We start from the raw sequence: 19,309 nt of genomic DNA on the forward strand, positions 1-19,309 counted from the left end.
ATGAAGAAAATACTGGACTTACACAGAAAATGTGATGTCCAAACACAGAACTCAAGAGAATCACCAAAAGGTAATTAAGAGAGGGGTAAAAAACAAAAACAAAAACAAAAAATCAAAACTTTTTTTTCAGGGACCCAATAAGCTCAAATGATTGGTATTCCTATAAGGAAAGATGATATTGGTAACTCTTAAAAATTGTTATCATCATCAGGACAGTTAGAAGAAGGAATAGTGACAAACTATATAGGATGAAATGTCAAGATATAAACATGTATATATAAATACATATAAAACTAGAGGTAAAAAAAAAAGAGAATAACATTAAAGAGAAATGGAAAAAGAGACAACATGGGGTACACTTATATTTCATAAAGAAGTGCATGGTGGGAGCAAGGGAGAAGACCAATACACTGGAAGGGTAAAGAGGTTGGAGATAGGAAATACTTAAGTCTTATGTGCACTGAAATTGACTCAAAGAGGGAAGAACAATTAGACCTATTGAGGCAGAGAATTGATTTGTGCCCTGTAAAGAAGATAGAAAATAAAACTGGAAACACAAAGTGATTTTTAACTTAAAATGAAAATGTAAAAGCAAAAAACCTGTATTTCAGAAAGCAAAACAGCCAATTTTAACTATATTTTGCTTATATTTTCCCACAGTTCATTTAATAAACAACTTACCCATATCCTTAGCTTGTTTGTGTGTCTCACTGCTAAACTTACTAAAAAATGGGTTTTCCTGGGTTAATAAAATTTTAATATCTTCTATGCAAACAACAATGATTCTTGAATTAATAAATGGATACAATGTATATATTCCCTGTTGGAATAAAGAAAGATCATCACAATGTCATCAAAAAAAGGTAATCACAGTGTCACCATTTCCCTCCTAAACAAACCAAAAGCCTAACAGACATCTTCCAAAATTAAGAAATAAGATCTCTTTGAATACTAAATTTTAATAAAACTCAAGTGTTGAAGTGTTTTCATCACAGCCTTAGGAAAGATGCACCTGAAATTTGGTGTTTCCCAAGTTAGTTTTCGTATTCAGAGACTAGCCCTGCAAAATTCATTAAATCCTGTTACCAGAAATCAGTAATTTTAGAGTTACCTCTTGTGCTAGGCGGAAAGCACAACCAAATTGTTCACCATCATTATTCCGAGACCAAACTTTTATCCCTGTGTTAATAACCTGCAAATGATAAAAAGAACATACTCAAAGATTAGAATTCACTTTCACTGGGAGTACAATGGAATAAAATGGTTCCTAATTTGTTCTTCCCTTCTAAACATCGAAATAAATAGTAGAAAGAAGTAGAAAAGTGACCTGTGAATATAGGCTTATGTTATTATACACTACTCTCTAGCTTCAAAGTAACCTTTCCAACTTCTTTCTCAGTTGGAGAATCTACAAAGCTCATTCTCAGGTATGTTGTAAGATAAATTAATAAAATGTTTAAAGATTAGTTAGTTGTTTGGTCCCAGTCTATTGTCCATTCCTGTCTCCTACTCACCCTTGGGAACCCAGATAAAATATATTAACCCCAGGTTTTACCTTAAGAGGTATAAGATAGTTTGGTGGTATAAATCTTGAAAACCCATTATATATACACTAGTATAAATCCTCTAGTATGGATACTCACAAAAGGTTAACATTTAAAACTAACTCTGGTAAGTTAATTGCTACAAATTTTGAAACCATAATGGATTTTAGAATTATGTGGTCAAAGGAGTTTAAAGAAATTTAATCCTAATGCTTTCTTACTTAAACATAAAAGATAGTTCTTAGTTAACATTCACAAAATACACATATATATTTGTAGAAGTCAACATTTCCCTCTGAAATAAGGACAGTTAAAACTTAAATAGACTTAAGAGATAAACATCCCTATTTACACCCTAGTTATTAAACTGCTAAGTGAGTTATACCTTCATCCTTTCACTATTATTCAGCAGCACATTTCTTAGCTCCTTAGAAACCATATACAACTGTCTTTTCTTCCCTTCTTGGGTTCGAGTCAATAAATTCATCTTTGGGAATGAAGGAGCCAAAGCATAAAAATTCCTGCAAACAAAATAGGGTATTTCACATGACTTGAGTTTAGCATTCATTATTTCACAACTTCTTAATAATTTCCATTGTTTCCAAATACATCAATCTATAAAGAGATATGATTTACTCTCTACCTACAGTTTTTGATAATTTAGGCTATTTTGCCCCTTAAATCACAATCAGTTCAAAACTAAAGATTCATTTGAGCTACCTAAAGTAATTTTACTTTCACATGTGATAAAACGTCCATTCAAGAAACATCACTTACATACCATAAGAGATCTAATCTATAGGACAAACAGGCCAGGGAAATGGTGCAGCTCCGAAAGAGAAGGTAAGATGGAAATATTTAGACATAGATAGCAAGAAGAAACTGTTAACTGATACCAGTACTAACATTTTACCACAAACATTTCTTTACGTCCTATAAAACACTAAGGTTTTTAGGGATGTATATGCAAAACACTAATTATGAATTACGAGGGCATATTTTATAGCTAAAGAAAAATAGGAAAATTAATGATTAGAATAATGGGTAGATAATTATTTTTTAAAACAATGCTGGATAATTAAAACTCTTAAAAATATCAAATTATTAATAGGATTAAAAAAGCCTCCTAATAGCAATTTGAATACATTTAGAAGCCTTTCTTGGCTTCTAAAAGTGTCAAATGAAACAAAATATTTTCACACTGGAAAAAGAATGTAAGTCATTTATCTGAGAAGCTGATTAATGTTTGATATGAAATTAAATGCAAGTAAGCTTCCATCTGAGGAATGACCTAATTTTAATTAATAACATCCATTTAAAGAAAGATAGAAGCATTTAACAGAAAATTCCTCAAAATTGAAATGAGGATTTGATTTGTTAGCACTAGACAACCTGGGCACTAGTGTTAAGACTATATTTTTTCAAATAAAATTTATTTTTATTCTGCTCCATAGTTAATACAAATGTATTAACAGCTGTGGCAGACATCACAACATTTTACCACATTACACATTAACATAAGAGTTCTCATTTGATCTGAACTTACTGATAGTTTTTTTCAATAAAAAGGTAGATTAACGTCATGTCTTTATGATTCAGCCCAAAATGAGAATAATCTTTAGCTAATGACTACACACTTGTTAGTTCATTAAAAATAAAACATAAATTATTCTTACTGGATAGGAGGAAATAAAGGATCATCTTCAGGAATAAATACAAATGGATCTTCTTTAAATCCAAATAGCTTCATTTTCTTCGATGGAGGTGGGCTAAAGCAATTATATGATAAAGTCAACAAATTTGTCATCATGGCAATCAAAACTACTTAAAAAATTAGCTAGAATCTATTCTTGGGGCAGGTAGGTAGCATAATGGATAGAGCACTAGGCCTTGGGGAGGGAAGATCTGGATTCGAATGTGACTTTAGATACTTCTTAGTTGTGTGACTGGGCAAGCTGCTTAACCCCATTTGCCTAGTCCAGTGATGGGCAAACTTTTTAAAGAAGGGGCCAAAGGAAAGGAAATGCTCTGTCTCATGTCAAGTCTGTTTCTAAGGCAACTCTTTCGAAGTTTCACTGTATTATATACTATTCATTATATCTGTTAGATTAGGAATAATGTTGCACAGCTGGACAGAACAATCCAGGGGGCCGCATCTGGCCTGTGGGCCATAGTTTGCCCATCACTGGCCTAGTCCTTGCTGCTCTTTGTAGAATTGATATTAAGACAGAAGATACGGTACTTAAAGGGGGGAATGGGGGAAGAAATATTCTCAAATTCTCTTCTTCCACCCTTTCCACACCTCTTACCACAGCCTTCTTGGCTTCACATATAAGCTAATGATAAAAATTCTGATCTTAACTACTAACTAGCCTTGCTAAACTTCTTGACCCCCAGCAAAGGATAACAACAACAAAAAAATTCTTAGAAAACAACTTGTAAAGTCCCACCAACTAATAGGACTTATATATTTAACTTCTTTGTCAATTAAGTGTGCAATTTCTACTACTTCATACCACCCCCCCAAAAAAAGATTGATCAATTGATCCATCAAAATTATAAATATATACACATAAAAATACATATTTACAGAAAAGATTTCTTTTTTTGCTCTATTTGAAAAAAGATGCATCTTAGAACTGACCAAATTTAATACTGGTGTTAGAAATTATAAAAACATACAAATGAGCATATAAACTGCTTACCCACACACACCATCTTTCTTGTTTAAGTCAGTCTCTGAATGCTGAGTTCTTTGAATGGTTTCCCCCTGCTCAGTCTCAGTAACAGGTCTGTCACCTGTTTCTGCACAGTCTGCAGCTGTGAGACTTGTTTCTTTAGGGGTTGAAGCAGTCACCTCTGCAGGGACTGAAGGGCCAGATTCTACAGCTTCTCCTGTTTCTATAGGAAATTTTCGCTGGAGCTATCAGAGAATCATCAAAGTTAGGAATACATTTCACATAAGTAGAACTTAAATTTGTTTTAGCCATGCATTTATCAACAACTCCAATGCAGAGAATCAGAATTAGATTGGACCCTGGCCATTAAAAAAAAATCACTTAATCTTAATTTGTATTTTTCTAAAAGAAACATATGAATGTTTAAAATACTGGAATTATAAATCAAATCTTTCAAGGGGAAAACAAGACCCATCTCAATAATGGACACAAATAATATGAAGTAACAGCCTGAAGATTTGCATTTGTTTTAATGAGAAAAAATGGAAATACTCAAATGCCTATGATTTAAACATAGCTTAAAATATAAAATACATTATGCTTTATATATATATATACATATATAAATATCTACCTAACTCAAAATGCATATGATTACAGTAGGTTATATGGGGAAATGGAGTCTAACAAGTTGAAGAGGTATATATGTACATATGCATACATGCTACACACATTTCTATGAAATGAGAAACCAGAGTATATAAATCCTTCAGATATTCAGTCCCCGAAATGGAAATTGTTAAAACCTTTCTGTCGTGTTTCTGAGAGCATGGTGAAGCCTATGAAGCCCTTTCTTATGTTTTTAAATGTATAAAATACATGGGATCACAAAGGAAACCAATTATGCTGAACACAATTAACAAAAATTTTTTTAAAGGTACATAATTTCCAGATTAAGAACCCTTCTTTGAAAACAACTATCATTACTATTACTAAATATTTATAAGCAGCTAATGTGTATAGGTCATTTTGCCAGAATCTATATGGAATTGATATATATTCTTACAAACTTTTTTAATTTTCACAAAGATGAAAACAGGCAAATTCATCTAAAAAGAAAAAAAATGTTTCTTGGAAATAAACTAGAATGATTACAAGAACTTATTTATTTATAAAGGTTTAATAGTGATAACAGTTTCAATTCTACTTTTGCAAAACACCCAAAGGTTCTTTAAAAAAAAAAAAAGAATTCTTTAAAGGCGGCAAAAGTCATTTTAAATTATATTTTAATGAAAGCATTTTTTTTAAACCCTTACCTTCCATCTTGGAGTTAATACTGTGTACTGGCTCCAAAGCAGAAGAGTGGTAAGGGCTAGGCAATGGGGGGGGGGGGGGGGGGGAAGGGGGTCAAGTGACTTGCTCAGGGTCACACAGCTAGGAAGTGTCTGAGGCTAGATTTGAACCTAGGGCCTCCTGTCTCCAGGCCTGGCTCTCAATCCACTGAGCTACCCAGCTGCCCCAATGAAAGCATTTTTTGGTAGGGATTGAGAGAATATAGCCTTGCAAGATGGCAACACAGTAAAACATAGGTAGTGACCTATCCTCAACAAATTCCTCCAAATATCTAGAAAATGTACCACACTGAATTCTGATGGGAAATCCAGAAACAGTCATAATGAGTCCTTTGTCTAGCCTGGCTTGGCACAGGGAGATAGACAGAGGTCTGTAGACATTGGAAACAGGATCAGCACCCAATGAGGGCTGTGCAAGAGAAAATCCCACATATAGAGGACACATCCATACCTGTTTCAGGTTACTGTGAAGGAGACAGATGGATACCACCTAGCAGCTTTGTCACCTACTACCCAGTTCCGGGTCACAGATATATGCTGAGGGGCTGGGGGGTAGACGGGGGGATGTAAGTGAATGGAGCCATCTCTGGGCAATGTATTAAGTAGGAAATTCTTTAATCAGCAGTGGCATTGGGGTGGCTTGGGTGGCAGGCACATAGCAGAGTCTTACTTCTGGCATTTAGCCCAGCCTACACCAAGGAATAACCAAGATGGGAGTGCCAGACCAAAGGGAAGCCTACAATTCTGCCACTCTGAAATAAGGGAACTTCCCAGCTGGCTGAGATTTGTTGAATCCAGCAGTACCTTGTTGCTCAATCCTGAACACAGGGTGTTATTCACAGAACTTGGACCAAGGGGGTAGCAATCAGCTATGTCCAGCATCAGACCATTTTGGGAGCACTAAAATGTCCCCAGGTTCCCAACCTGTTTTTGAGCTCATGGAATAACACAACAATCAATCTCGGGAAAGCACCATCTATTCCAGAATGGGCAACCATAATATGACTGCACATAATCATGCATATTGTGCAGTTTTAGTTATCAAGAGTTTAATACAAAGAAGAGTAATTAAAATGAACAGTTAAACAGAAATCTAATAGACCATATACTAAGAATATTTTAATACTTAAGGGGAAAAATAACAAGACTAAACATTATAAAATCATGAAAGACTAAAGGGCAATAGACTTGTTTACCACAACCCAGATTTATAACAAAAGGGTCTCTCTCATATACTTTAAAGGTAAATCTGAAGGAAAACACACAAAAAAAACCTATTTCATAAAACAAGTAGTATATGCAGTTGCAAAGCTCATTACAACCCTAAAAGTAATATGGAGTTAGAAAAGACCTAAAAGATTAAGTCCAAACTCATTATTTAGATATATAAATTGCCAATATGTTTGGCATTGTCAAGTATTATCCACCTTAACTTTAATAACTCTAGTGTGACTAAGGATTCATTACTTTTGAGCCAGAGTAGTTTTTTCCCCTCACTGAGGTTGATAATGGTAGAAGTAACAGTATTATCTAATACTTGTAGAGGAGTTTGCAACACAAGATAGACAAGGCCTAGTAACCTCTTCCTTCACACTTCCTATTCATCCTGTCTTCTACTGAAGTTCTTAGAGTCATCTGAAAATGTAGTACTAGTTGTTCTTGAAAATTAATTTTACCTTGGGCTGACGTTTATTCCAAGGCATCGAAGATTTCTTGACTAATACTGCAACAAAGAACCCTCCGGTATTCTGGTGATGTGGTAATATTCGTAGGCTAATCAAAAAACAAACTCAATAAAATTATTTCATACATAAAAATAACTCAGCAGTTTTCTGAGAGTTGATTGTGGTCATTGCGTTATTTAAAACAAAAAAAAACATATTAACTGAGTAGCATAATAGAACAAATTTACAAAAAATCAAAATTAAATAGTGATCAAATTTTGTCCTTCAGAAATTTGGTAGTGCAACTGCTTTGCAATCAATATCTTTTCTGTCAATCCATTACAAAATAATGACAGTGACTTAAAATCATGTAAGAACTCAGAATCTCTGCAAATAATTTTGATCCCTTTAGCCTGTGTGTCCAGTCATGATTCTCAGTTTGCTTCCTTTTCCCTACCTATCAGAAATAAGGTATAGAAGCTAAAACTGAATAGAGGTTTGAGGCATATGTACAGAGAATATATGTTTCTCCAGAAAGAATAGGTCTTTATACCTTTAGAAATATTTTTTACACACCTTGAGTGCAGCTGGAGAATCTGATACATGTATTGTAGACAAGTGGAAGATAAGGGTTACAGAAGACACTAAGTTCCTGTAAATAACCAACACTCAGCTAAGGAATGTAGCCTACACAGACTTGGAGATACATCTCAAATATTACTCTAAAGCTTACCAAAAGAATTCCTACAAACAAACAAACCTTTTCACCTCAAACTTCAGAAGCTAAAATGATATAAAACAACGTATACAATAACCAATATATGTAAACTCACCAACGTTCTAAGTTCATTTTCTTTAAATTTTCTTGATCTTTTGGGGGAAACATAGTAGGGCGAATTTGAGTATGCCTGCTCTGAGGTACATCTTTCCAATCTGCAAACCATTGCCCATCTTTTGTCATTACCTGTAGGAAGAAAAATACATCATTTGCATCATTTGACTCTACCAATGCTGTCTGAAATTATTAAAAAGCATAGAGGAAAAAAGTTTCATAATTATCATTACTGTTATTAAGTTTGCATTTGTATTGAAAATGAAACTATGATAAAAGGGACCAAAGGTGCAAGAATTTTCATAGCAACTCATGAAAAACGCACATAAATATTACATAAAATCAGAAACCTTCACTTTAATCCTAAGCAGTGAATTGTTTCATATTGAAAAAGCTGCTTACATTTTATCTCTGAGAAAATAAAAGGATATAATTCAGGAAATGGGAATAAAACAACCCTTGCTCCATTCACAGAATGGCATTTTTGATGTGCATTACAAATTATTCCATTATTAACTGTTTAATTTCTGAATCTAAATACATTATTACTCAAGTTACTAAAACATCCACTGAATTAAATGTAATCTAGTTCAGCCATTGGTGAATCCTTCTACGAAATGGTACTTCTATGAAATGACAATGATCTTACAGCTAAAACCACTTAATATATGTCTTTCAATTTATTTATATAATTAATTGATTTAGAATATTTTTCCATGGCTACATGATTCATACTCTTTCCCTCTTCTCTTCCCTACCTGCTCTTGCAGTCAATGAGCAATTCAACTGGGCTCTACATGTATCATTGATCAAGACCTATTTCCATATTATTAATATTTACAATAGAGTAATCACTTAGAGTCTACATCCCCAATCATATCCCTATCAAACTATATGATCAAGGAAATGTTTTTATTCTGTGTTTCTGCTCCCACAGTTCTTTCTCTGGATGTGGATAGTGTTCTTTCTTATAAGTCCCTCAGAACTGTCCTGGGTCATTGCATTGCTGCTAGTAGAGAAGTCCATTATATTCAACTGTGCCACACTGTATCCGTCTCTGTGCACAACATTCTCCTGGTTCTGCTCCTTTCGCTCGGCATCAATTCCTAAAGTCGTTCCAGTTTATTATTCCTTTTAGCCACTTAATATATTTTAAATATTTTATTACCTTCCATTGTGTAATTCCAGGCATCCACTTTAGTCCTGGCAATTCAGAAGAAACGTCAGCAAGCTCCAAAGCACCTGAACAAGAAAAGAGTTAATAATAATAATAAGAGTTAATAAGAGTTAATTATATGAGTATGTATCCATGTACACATAAACATCAATTAAGTCTCCCATTAAAATTATTAGCAATCCCAAGTTTAGTTTTTTGTTTTGTTTTGAAATGGGGGGGAGAAGACACAGAACCTTCAACCTTAAAGTTTTCTACCTTTATTTGCAATAAGGAATATTTTCTAAGACTATTACCTTGGCAAATAAAGCTATCAACGACAGCTACCATCATATGGAAAGTATTTTATAAAGATTAGCTGAGGTACCAATAAATATTCAAATTATATATATAAAATTTCTCTTCATTTTGGTCTTTTGAATAAAGTGATGGGAAAGTTTAAGATCTTTACTGAAAACTATAGGCAGCGTTAAATTTTTTTTTTTTACCGTCAAATGATGAGGGAAACTAGTGTTAAAATTTTTTTTAAATCTGAGTTATTCATGCATTGTCACACAAAACATATTTCCATATTGTTTATTATTATAAGAGAATACTCAAATAAAACTAAACCCCCAAAATAAAAACTCAAATAAACTCAAGTGAAAAATAGTTTGCTTTTGATCTGCATTCCAACTCCAACAGTTCTGGCTCAATAGTATTCTTTGTCATAAGTCCTTCAGATTTGTCCTGGATCACTGTACTGCTAAATCTTTCATAGTTGATCATGCCACAATATTGCTTATTTCAAATTGTATCAGTTCATGTAGGCTTTTCCAGCTCTTTCTGAAATCATCCTGTTTATTTATTGTTCCTTAGAGCACAATAGTATTCTATCACCATCATATGCCACAATTTGTTCAGTGATTCTCCAATCAATATATCCCCTCAATTTCCAATGCTTTGCCACCACTAAAAGGGCTGCTCAGAATATTTATGTACAAGTAGGTCCTTCCGCCCATCCCTCTATTTTTCTCTCTTTGGGATATAGACCTAGTAGTAGTATTACTGGATCAAAGTATAGGCAGTTTTATAGCCCTTTGGCCATCATATTTCCAAACTGACCTCTAGAATGGATGGATCAGTTCACAACTCCACCGACAATGCATTAGTGTCCCAATTTTGCCACATCCCTTCTAAGCATTAGGAAATTTCATACAAACTTTCCAATCAATATGTATGAAATACTTGGAAATGAATGCAATGTTGTAAAAACAAGTGATAAAACCAAAATCATACAATAAAGTTAATTTCCTTTTAATCACAATTCCAATATTTCAAGAAATATTAGACATTAGACGGGTGATGGGCAAACTATTTCCCACAGGCCAGATCCTAATCGTGATTAGGGAATTGCTTAAGGCAGTGACAAGCAAACTACGGCCTGGATCTGGCCTGTGGGAAATAGTTTGCCCATCACTGCATTAGACTATTATATACATGTATGTACACATTTAAAAAAGATTATTTTTACCTTCACTTTTCTCCAAGAGTGAGGCTATGACTGCTTCATCCTCAATAGGATTTAATGAACAAGTAGAATACACCATCCTACCACCTTCAGCCAGCTGCTCAACCCCACGTGTTGCTATCCTAAGCTGTAAACTAAAAGTATTATATACATCAGATTAAATAGAAATGAAGTCTTCCTGTTACCAAATCCACAAATCCATATTTAGAAAATTGGTCTAAAAGTTCTTTAAATACTTTAACCAATTCATAAAAATTAAGCTAAACAAACACTAGGTTAATGAAAGTAACATCAAAGTACAACATATTCAGTATTTACTGTTAAACTAGCCAAGATATCCAGCAAATGATCAAGGCTATAAATTAACTAGGATGGAGTATTTAAGAAATGGAATTTTTTTCTTCTTGGATTATTAGTCTCTTAGCAGTAATGCTCATGAGAAAAGACAAATCTTGTCTGGCTACAAATATTCTCTCTCTCTCTCTCTCTCTCTCTCTCTCTCTCTCTCTCTCTCTCTCTCTCTCTCTCTCTCTCTCTCTCTATATATATATATATATATATATATGTATATGTATGTATATGTATATGTACATATATAGATATAGATATATAGATACATATCTATATATATATCTCGGATGGAAATGGTTATAGACTATGTGGTATCTGCTATTAGTCTATCAGGATGACAAGGAGAACCTTGCAATGCCAATGAAAATCCATTCACAACTCTGAACAGAATTCTTTTAGCTAATCACTGAGATTTAATTGGTCTACATAATGTTGGTATTTAGTAAGTTAACTGTTACAGGACTTTTCATTATGTGAGCAAATAAAACTATTAAGTATGTGCTGGGGGTAGATTTACAGCAAAAGAATTTCACTGTTTCAAATCTTGGAGCAATAAGAGCATTTAGGATCTTTTATTACTTAATCTCAATATAAATATAGCAGAATAAACTAAACCACTCAAAATGACTCTAAGAAATCTGTTGGAACACAAAAAGAAACTTTTAAGAAAAGAAAAATTTAATTAGCTTGTTAAATTGTTTCCAAAAATTATTAACTCAAAAGAAACATTCATAACACACATATTACCATGCCTACTAGCCATGTAAGAAGAATATAGTTTTACAGTAAATAGGGAACTTTTAGATATAAGAATATAGGCTGCAGAAACAAAAAATATTGGGAAAAAATAATTGGAGAAGTATAAAAAAGATAATTAGTAGGATATTATGAAAAAGGTCATTTGGATAACAAATAAACCCATAGAAATAGCCCAATAACATCCATGTTCAACATATGGCTATTGAGAAGATTTTTTTTAATCTCTACATTAAGTCTTTTATGCAGATTTTCAGAACCTCTACCCATTTGAGATAGTCACATTTCTTAGCTCATTAAAGAATTCTTCATAGAAATATTCAAATCAAATTCTGATTCCTCATAAATCATTTGGGACTATGACCAATTTTTAGAGCCTACAAAAATATACTGAAATGAAAAATTAGACTTTTAATGTTCTGATCAACTAAGATAAATTATTGTTTCAAGTCTTTTATTTTATCAAATAGGTCTACTTCAAAGAAAGTCTCATTCTGAAGTTATATATAATTTAATGCCTATTTTACCCATGTAGTTGCAAGCTATTTAGTGTTGTCCACTTTTTCCACACATCAATGTTTTTCCTCATTGTACCATCTCCACTGAAAAGAAAGAAATTTTTGTATTAAAAATACTATATAGGCTCAAATAATTATAAACATACACATTTCTCACTAAATTGTTAAGACTGGGTTTTTTCCTTAAATGGCAATTTGAAGAGTCTTGCACAAACTAGGAATTCACTTCACTATTTTTTTTTTTTTTTTAAACCCTTAACTTCTGTCTACTGGCTCCTAGGTGGAAGAGTGATAAGGGTGGGCAATGGGGGTCAAGTGACTTGCCCAGGGTCACACAGCTGGGAAGTGGCTGAGGCCAGATTTGAACCTAGGACCTCCCGTCTCTAGGCCTGACTCTCAATCCACTGAGCTACCCAGCTGCCCCTACTTCACTGTCTTTTAAAAATGCTGGAATAGAATGTTTTGTCTAAACTTTGTTTTTAATTTGAATAATTTGAAAACTATTCAATAATTCAAGGAAAGGATTCAAAGAAAAATAGAGATTCTGAATGTATCGTTAACATCTAATTAAAGTCAATTACTACTAAAAACCCCTTCGCAAAACTAAAATTAGAATTAAAAAAACCATGAATTCTAATTGCAAATTTTAATTTATTTCTCTGGATATAATTATGACTGCTTAAAACCACCTATGATAATTTGCTATATATTTTAAGTCTTGAGTTGAAATGTACCTAGCTTGAAAATAATCAAACATAAAAATGTCAAGTTAGCTCTATCTAACATAGAAAGACAACTGGTAAACCTGGCTGGTTACTAGAGTAAGGACAAGAAATTATTTTTCTTTTAGGACCAATGGCCCACAAATAAATTAAATAAATAAAAGAGCTACATAAATAAAAAGCTATCAATTAGTCTCATTCTAAAAGACGAAAAACAGAAAGGTTTATATCATGTTTAAAAATAAGAATGAAGCCAAAACATTTTAATAAAAATATACTACATTTTCTAATACAGCTAAAGTAAATTGGAAAAGAAACAAGACAGGCAGAGAAAGAAGACATAAAAGCACAGAAAAAGAACTCCCTCAATGTCTCAAAACACCATGACTTTTATATAATAACACATTTTCAATTTGCACAATAGTGGTCCATAAAGCCTCCCTCTAATTAGCTAGGTCCCCTGCCCTTAAAAACAATACTACAGACTACACATTCCTTGAAGGCAAAGCTATTCTTTTTCTTGGGTTTCTTCAGTGCTTACAAAGGACACTTACCAAGACTATGAAGTGTTAACAATCACTGGCACACCAAGATACACACAACAGGGGAAGAAAAAAAAAAACCTAACAAATTGACATACAGTCATGAAATAAAGACAGAAGACCAGGTTGCGTCCAAAGAGATAAACATATAGAAGACATACGGAACTGAGAAACATCATGAATGTATAGGTTCATGAAAGAGTGTCATCATCTTGTGGCTTTTTCAAGTATTACTCCTAAAGAATTGTAAAGCCATGTTTGTTTGTTTGTTTGTTTGTTTGTTTTTTATTTCTGCCAATCACTAGTATAAGCTATCATACCACAAATTAATATTAATCAGATGAAATTACAAGAGCTTTATCTGGTCTGGGGTCTGAGGTGCCTTAGCCTCATTCATCTTCTACAAGAGATAACAATCACACTTAATTTAATTAACCCAAAACTAGTTATTGTTTCAATTAATTCAAATTAATTTGAAACACTATTCTCTCTGTTAAAGAGAGCATGGTTCAAAAGGAGAAGTCTGTGATAAAATGATGCCTCAACTTACAATAACATGCTTTAAAAATCATCTTTACATAAAACAATTTCATTATGTTAAAAAAAACAACCATAAGATTAATGACTTTAGCAAAAGTTTGATGTACTGTAAATAACACTATATTATCAGAGGGAAAAAAATAGCAAAAAATACCTGCAGGGCACATCACATAAAATTCTGTCATAGAAGAGAACCTCTTTCTTTCCATTCATGTCTATTTGAAGTCTAGGTATGCTGGAAGCATCATGGTTTACAACCATAATACAAGGACTGCTTAACCTTTTTGCTTGATGAACCAGCAAATAGCAGCGTTTGTTGTCAACATCATTAGCGATAACAAATCCCTCTGGGAACATAAAATTGTAATGTCAGATAAAACAGAAATTAATTTCACATGGTAACAGTGGGGAAAGTTAATAAAATAAACAATGCCCAGATGTCTTAAGGGGGAAAAAAAAGCTTAAGCTTAAATTTACAACTCCATAAAGCACTGATGGTGAAAAGGGAGAGCTACGGATACACTTTACACATATGCAAGTTCAAAAGGGGCATTCACTTTTTTGTGGTCAATGACTCAAACAATCTTTACAAGCTGGAAAGAGGACCAGTATCATCATTAAGCCCATTAAAGACATCAACTTCAGATCCATACTTCCTACTTTCACCTCAAGTGAAAAAGCAAGTAAATACCTACAGTTTTTAATTATCTTCACTGCTGTTCTAAAACATTCTAAAAATAATTATTGAATGAGTTTAGTTGATGGCAAGAAGACAAATCAATATTCCTGGTATAACTTGCATGTCAAAGCTTTTTACCACCAAATGGCAAAAAAGAACTAAAAGCAGAATAAACTCCTGTCCACAAAAGTACTGAAACACAAAAGCAGATTCATCCATGGCTAACAAGCATGCTCATTAAAACAAGATTGGAACAAAGCTTTGCTCATACAAAGTAATTATTGAGGTTAAGACTGAAAACACATAAGGCAAGTTGCTCCAATGTTTCAGGACTGGATGGTATAGAGCAGTGGTTCCCAAACTTTTTTGGCCTACCGCCCCCTTTCCAGAAAAAATATTACTTAGCGCTCCCTGTCACATACTATCACCACCCCCAAATGCACCTGTGGCCATCACCGCCCTCCTGGATCACTGCAGCACCCACCAGGGGGCGGTGGCTCCCACGTTGGGAATCACTGGTATAGAGCTTTACTTCTAATAATCCAACCTCCCCTCCCCCAATAAGAATTATCTGTTGATAACATTAAAAACTTGATCTGTTATAAAATTACTATCTAAAACATCAAGTACATTTGGGGAAGGGAAGGGCAAAGGCAGAGTGGAGCGTGAAGTGGCTATCTGGTTCAATATTCCTAGATTACAATTCCAATGAACTGCTGATCTCACTGTTCAAGGTATTGCTTTCTATAGATTTATAAGTAAAAAAGTGATCTTGTCAAGGACAAACTCCTTTACAGATTTAAAGGATATAAACAGAAGCTGAATTTAAACTATATTTTTGCTCTTTAGTTCATATAACCAAACTAATTTTAGAACCAATTTATTTATTTATGTTTTTTTTTTTTGGACCCTTAACTTCGGTGTATTGTCTCATAGGTGGAAGAATGGTAAGGGTGGGCAATGGGGGTCAAGTGACTTGCCCAGGGTCACACAGCTGAGAAGTGGCTGAGGCCGGGTTTGAACCTAGGACCTTCCGTCTCCAGGCCTGGCTCTCACTCCACTGAGCTACCCAGCTGCCCCCCAATTTATTTTTTTTTTAACCCGTATCTTCCATCTTAGAATCAGTACTGTGTTTTGGTTCTAAGGCAGAAGAGCTGTAAGGGCTAGGCAATGGGGGTTAAGTGACTTGCCCAGGGTTACACAGCTAGGAAGTGCCTAAAGCCAGATTTTAACCCAGGGCCTCCTGTGTTTAGACCTAGCTCTCAATCCTCTGAGCCACGCAGCTGCCCCCTTTTAGAACCAATTTCTTTCACTAACCAGTTTAAATTTTTCATTTCTAAATCCTGTTTTGGGATATATGATTTAATCAGCAAATAAGAAGCTAGTATTGGGGGGGAAAACCCTGCCACATTATTACTTAAGAACAGTCTAAATGTCTTGATTCATATCTTGCTTACACATTACAAAATTTCATTGCTAAGAAGAATCACAATGTCAAAGAAAAAAAGATAAGTGTCATCATAACTTGTTAAAGTAATACAAGATTTACTTAAAGATCACTTAAAAATTTTCTACTAGCAGGATTTATATATTAATAACAACTTCCAAACTAGGGATAGATACTGTTACGTTAAGAATGAGATCCATATTTGACAAGTTTGGTATGAAAATAACTTTGTTTTAATTTTGAAAAACACCACAAATTAACAAAGCACCTAGTTTTAAAGATGTCACACTTTCAGAGTGTTTTGGCCTGTTCCTCATCCCCCCACCAAAACAACAATATCACCACATACCTGGAAAGGAAACATTCATATCAGCATGAAGCATTTCAATTAACTGGGCAGTCTTTGATCCAGGCGCTGCACACATATCTAAAATCTATGCATGAAAGCAAGGGAAAAGTATTTGATGTTTTTGTTTTGAAAATAATATTCTCCAAGGAAGATTTATTAAAAGCACACTAAAATAGACCACCTGTCCTATCTACCTTACAGGCCTATTTTAAGCATCAATTGAGAAAAATTCTCTGTGTAAGATATGTACCTAAAAAATGTTTATTAACTGAATTGAACATATCATTTGAGTGTCAAATGCTAGATCTGGCTACACAGAAATAAAATCCTAAATATATAACTGAATTAGCTATAGGAAACAGAGCAAAAGGAAGAATAAGAGGAGAAGGAGGTTGGGAACAAACATGAGTAATGAAATGTGCTCAAAATGAATCAACATAAGTATATGTTAAATATGCTTTCAACAGTACTTGCAAAGTTATTTGTACAGTAGAGGGCTAAATTCAAATATAAAAGTTCATAGGAAAGCTGTATGATACAGGGAAAATAGAGATGAACTTGAGACATGGGGGGTTTTCATTTAAATTCCAGCATTTAAATTCAATGCCAATGAAGTTAGGAAAATCACTTAAGCGCTCTAGTTCTGATTTCCCTTATCTGCAAAAAGAACAGGCTGGATCAGTAGCAAGGAAGATCAATAACACTGAAGATTTGCAAAGTGCAAAAGTACAGAGTTCCATACCACTGAGCAGCCTGAAGACAAGTCCTTCAAGTTCCCCCTTTCAGCTTTAGATGCATCATCTCATGATCGTAAGATAATATCAATAAAAATATAAGGACAAAGGAAATAAAGACAATATGGAACAATAAAATGTAAGCTGAAAAATTATTTTTAAAGCACTTAATATTTCTTGATTTAGATAATGGACAAATGAGTTCAATTATCAATTAATATGGAAGCAGTGGACTGAGCACCTGGCCAGGAATTAGGAAGACCCAAGTTCAAATCTGGTCTCAAGACACTTGCAAGCCATGTGGCACTGGGCAAATCTGTTTGTCTTAGTCTCCTAATCTGTTAAGTGGGAATAACAGCACCTACCTCCCCCAGTGTTATTGTGATAATCAAATAAGGTGGCAATTGTAAAGAGCTAAACACAATGCCTAACACATATTAAGCCCTACAAAAATGTCAGCTATTATTATTATTACAAAGAAAGGACAGCACTTACTAATTTTTTAAGTGGCTTTGGCAAAAGCTTATGTTTCCAAGTAATCCTGAACCCTTTGCTTTTAAGAAAATTTTAAGATATTAAAAATATAGAATACCTTATGATGAGGCTGAACATTAAGCAGCAGGGGTGGAATCATACTGACAGCTTCCTGACGACTAATATTTCCCTGAAGAAAAAAATGTTAGTTACTATATATGTTTATAAAACAGCAAAAACATGCAAGCACAAAATTACCTATTTCAAAATTAAAAAGCAAACAGATCATCTATTTTACTGCAATGTGAACACAAAAATAAGCATGTGACCATAATTCCTTATATAATAATAATAAAAACAGATCTCAAAAAATCTTCAAGTAACTTTTAATAGTTTTGCCATGTAAGTATATAAAGGATATTCCTTGATACCTAAAAATTATTTGGTCCATCTTCCCCTTTACCCTCCTTCCCCCACCAAAAGACTAAAATCTTTATGGATTAATGAATTTTTAGATTTGGAAAGAACCTTAACTAATCCAGTTCAATTTCCCTTCTAATGTGAAAATTCACTCACAATACATCCAAGAGTCATTAAGCCTAAACTTAAAAGTTTTCAATCATATAAGTTAGCAAAGCAGGTCATTCCATTGCTGGAAAGTTCCATTTTGGGGAGTTTTTTCTTATACAGAAACAAAATCTATATCACTGTTAACTTCTATCTTCTGCTCTTACTTTGGTTCTCTGAAGCACCATACAAAAAATGGTCTTTAGCTCTTAAAAATGTCAACTTATCAAACATCTATCCTCTCTTTTCCACATTCATCAGAAATTTATTCTGTGATCCTTTCCATACCATGTATAATAAAAGTAAAACAAATTTGTGTATTGCTCATGCCATATGTCTCATTTTGCATTTATATCAGGAGGTCATGGGCCGCTTGCTTTACCTTTGGTACTCTAAAATCATAACTGAATAAGTCTTTCAAAATTGTGTTATAATGTTATTACATAAATTGTTCTCTATTTGCTCATTTAATTTTAAAGCAGTCTGTGCATGTCTTCTAGGTTTTTCTGAAATCATCCCTTTCATCATTTTACAATACAATAGTATTATGTTACACTCCTATACCATAAATTGCTTACTCATTCCTCAATTGATGGCCATCTCTTTGGTTTCCAGTTATTTCGCAATACAAAGAGATTTTAATTATTTTTGTACATATGGTTCTTTTCCCTCTTTCGTATATGTCTTTGGGGTACACACACAGTAGTGACACCTCTGGGTTAAAATGAGTATGCATAGTCTATAGTGACTAGTTCATAGTTCTAAATTAGATTTTGGGGATCTAATCACCTCACTTGGTGAGGTGCTCAAATATCTAAAATTGGGCTCATAAATTTCATCTTAAGGAAAATAGTAAAGCCAGAAATAAACTGAATA

The 19,309-nt window shown here is 33.6% G+C and overlaps 1 protein-coding gene across 1 annotated transcript in view; it reads right to left on the reverse strand.

Annotated features, from left to right (window-relative positions):
* Positions 1-19,309, reverse strand: part of NSUN2 (NOP2/Sun RNA methyltransferase 2) — a 33,238-nt gene that overhangs the window by 5,251 nt on the left and 8,678 nt on the right. The window contains exons 5-17 of the mRNA XM_044657872.1: positions 17,985-18,056; positions 16,659-16,743; positions 14,338-14,530; positions 12,389-12,463; positions 10,758-10,888; positions 9,239-9,312; positions 8,072-8,202; positions 7,251-7,347; positions 4,250-4,467; positions 3,221-3,313; positions 1,930-2,065; positions 1,112-1,192; positions 682-820 (exon numbers count right to left, since the gene is read on the reverse strand). Of these exons, the coding sequence (XP_044513807.1) occupies positions 682-820; positions 1,112-1,192; positions 1,930-2,065; positions 3,221-3,313; positions 4,250-4,467; positions 7,251-7,347; positions 8,072-8,202; positions 9,239-9,312; positions 10,758-10,888; positions 12,389-12,463; positions 14,338-14,530; positions 16,659-16,743; positions 17,985-18,056 (1,525 nt within the window). The remainder of the gene's footprint in view (positions 1-681; positions 821-1,111; positions 1,193-1,929; positions 2,066-3,220; positions 3,314-4,249; positions 4,468-7,250; positions 7,348-8,071; positions 8,203-9,238; positions 9,313-10,757; positions 10,889-12,388; positions 12,464-14,337; positions 14,531-16,658; positions 16,744-17,984; positions 18,057-19,309) is intronic.

This window comes from Gracilinanus agilis, chromosome 1, assembly GCF_016433145.1.
Source record: "Gracilinanus agilis isolate LMUSP501 chromosome 1, AgileGrace, whole genome shotgun sequence".
NCBI lineage: Eukaryota > Metazoa > Chordata > Mammalia > Didelphimorphia > Didelphidae > Gracilinanus > Gracilinanus agilis.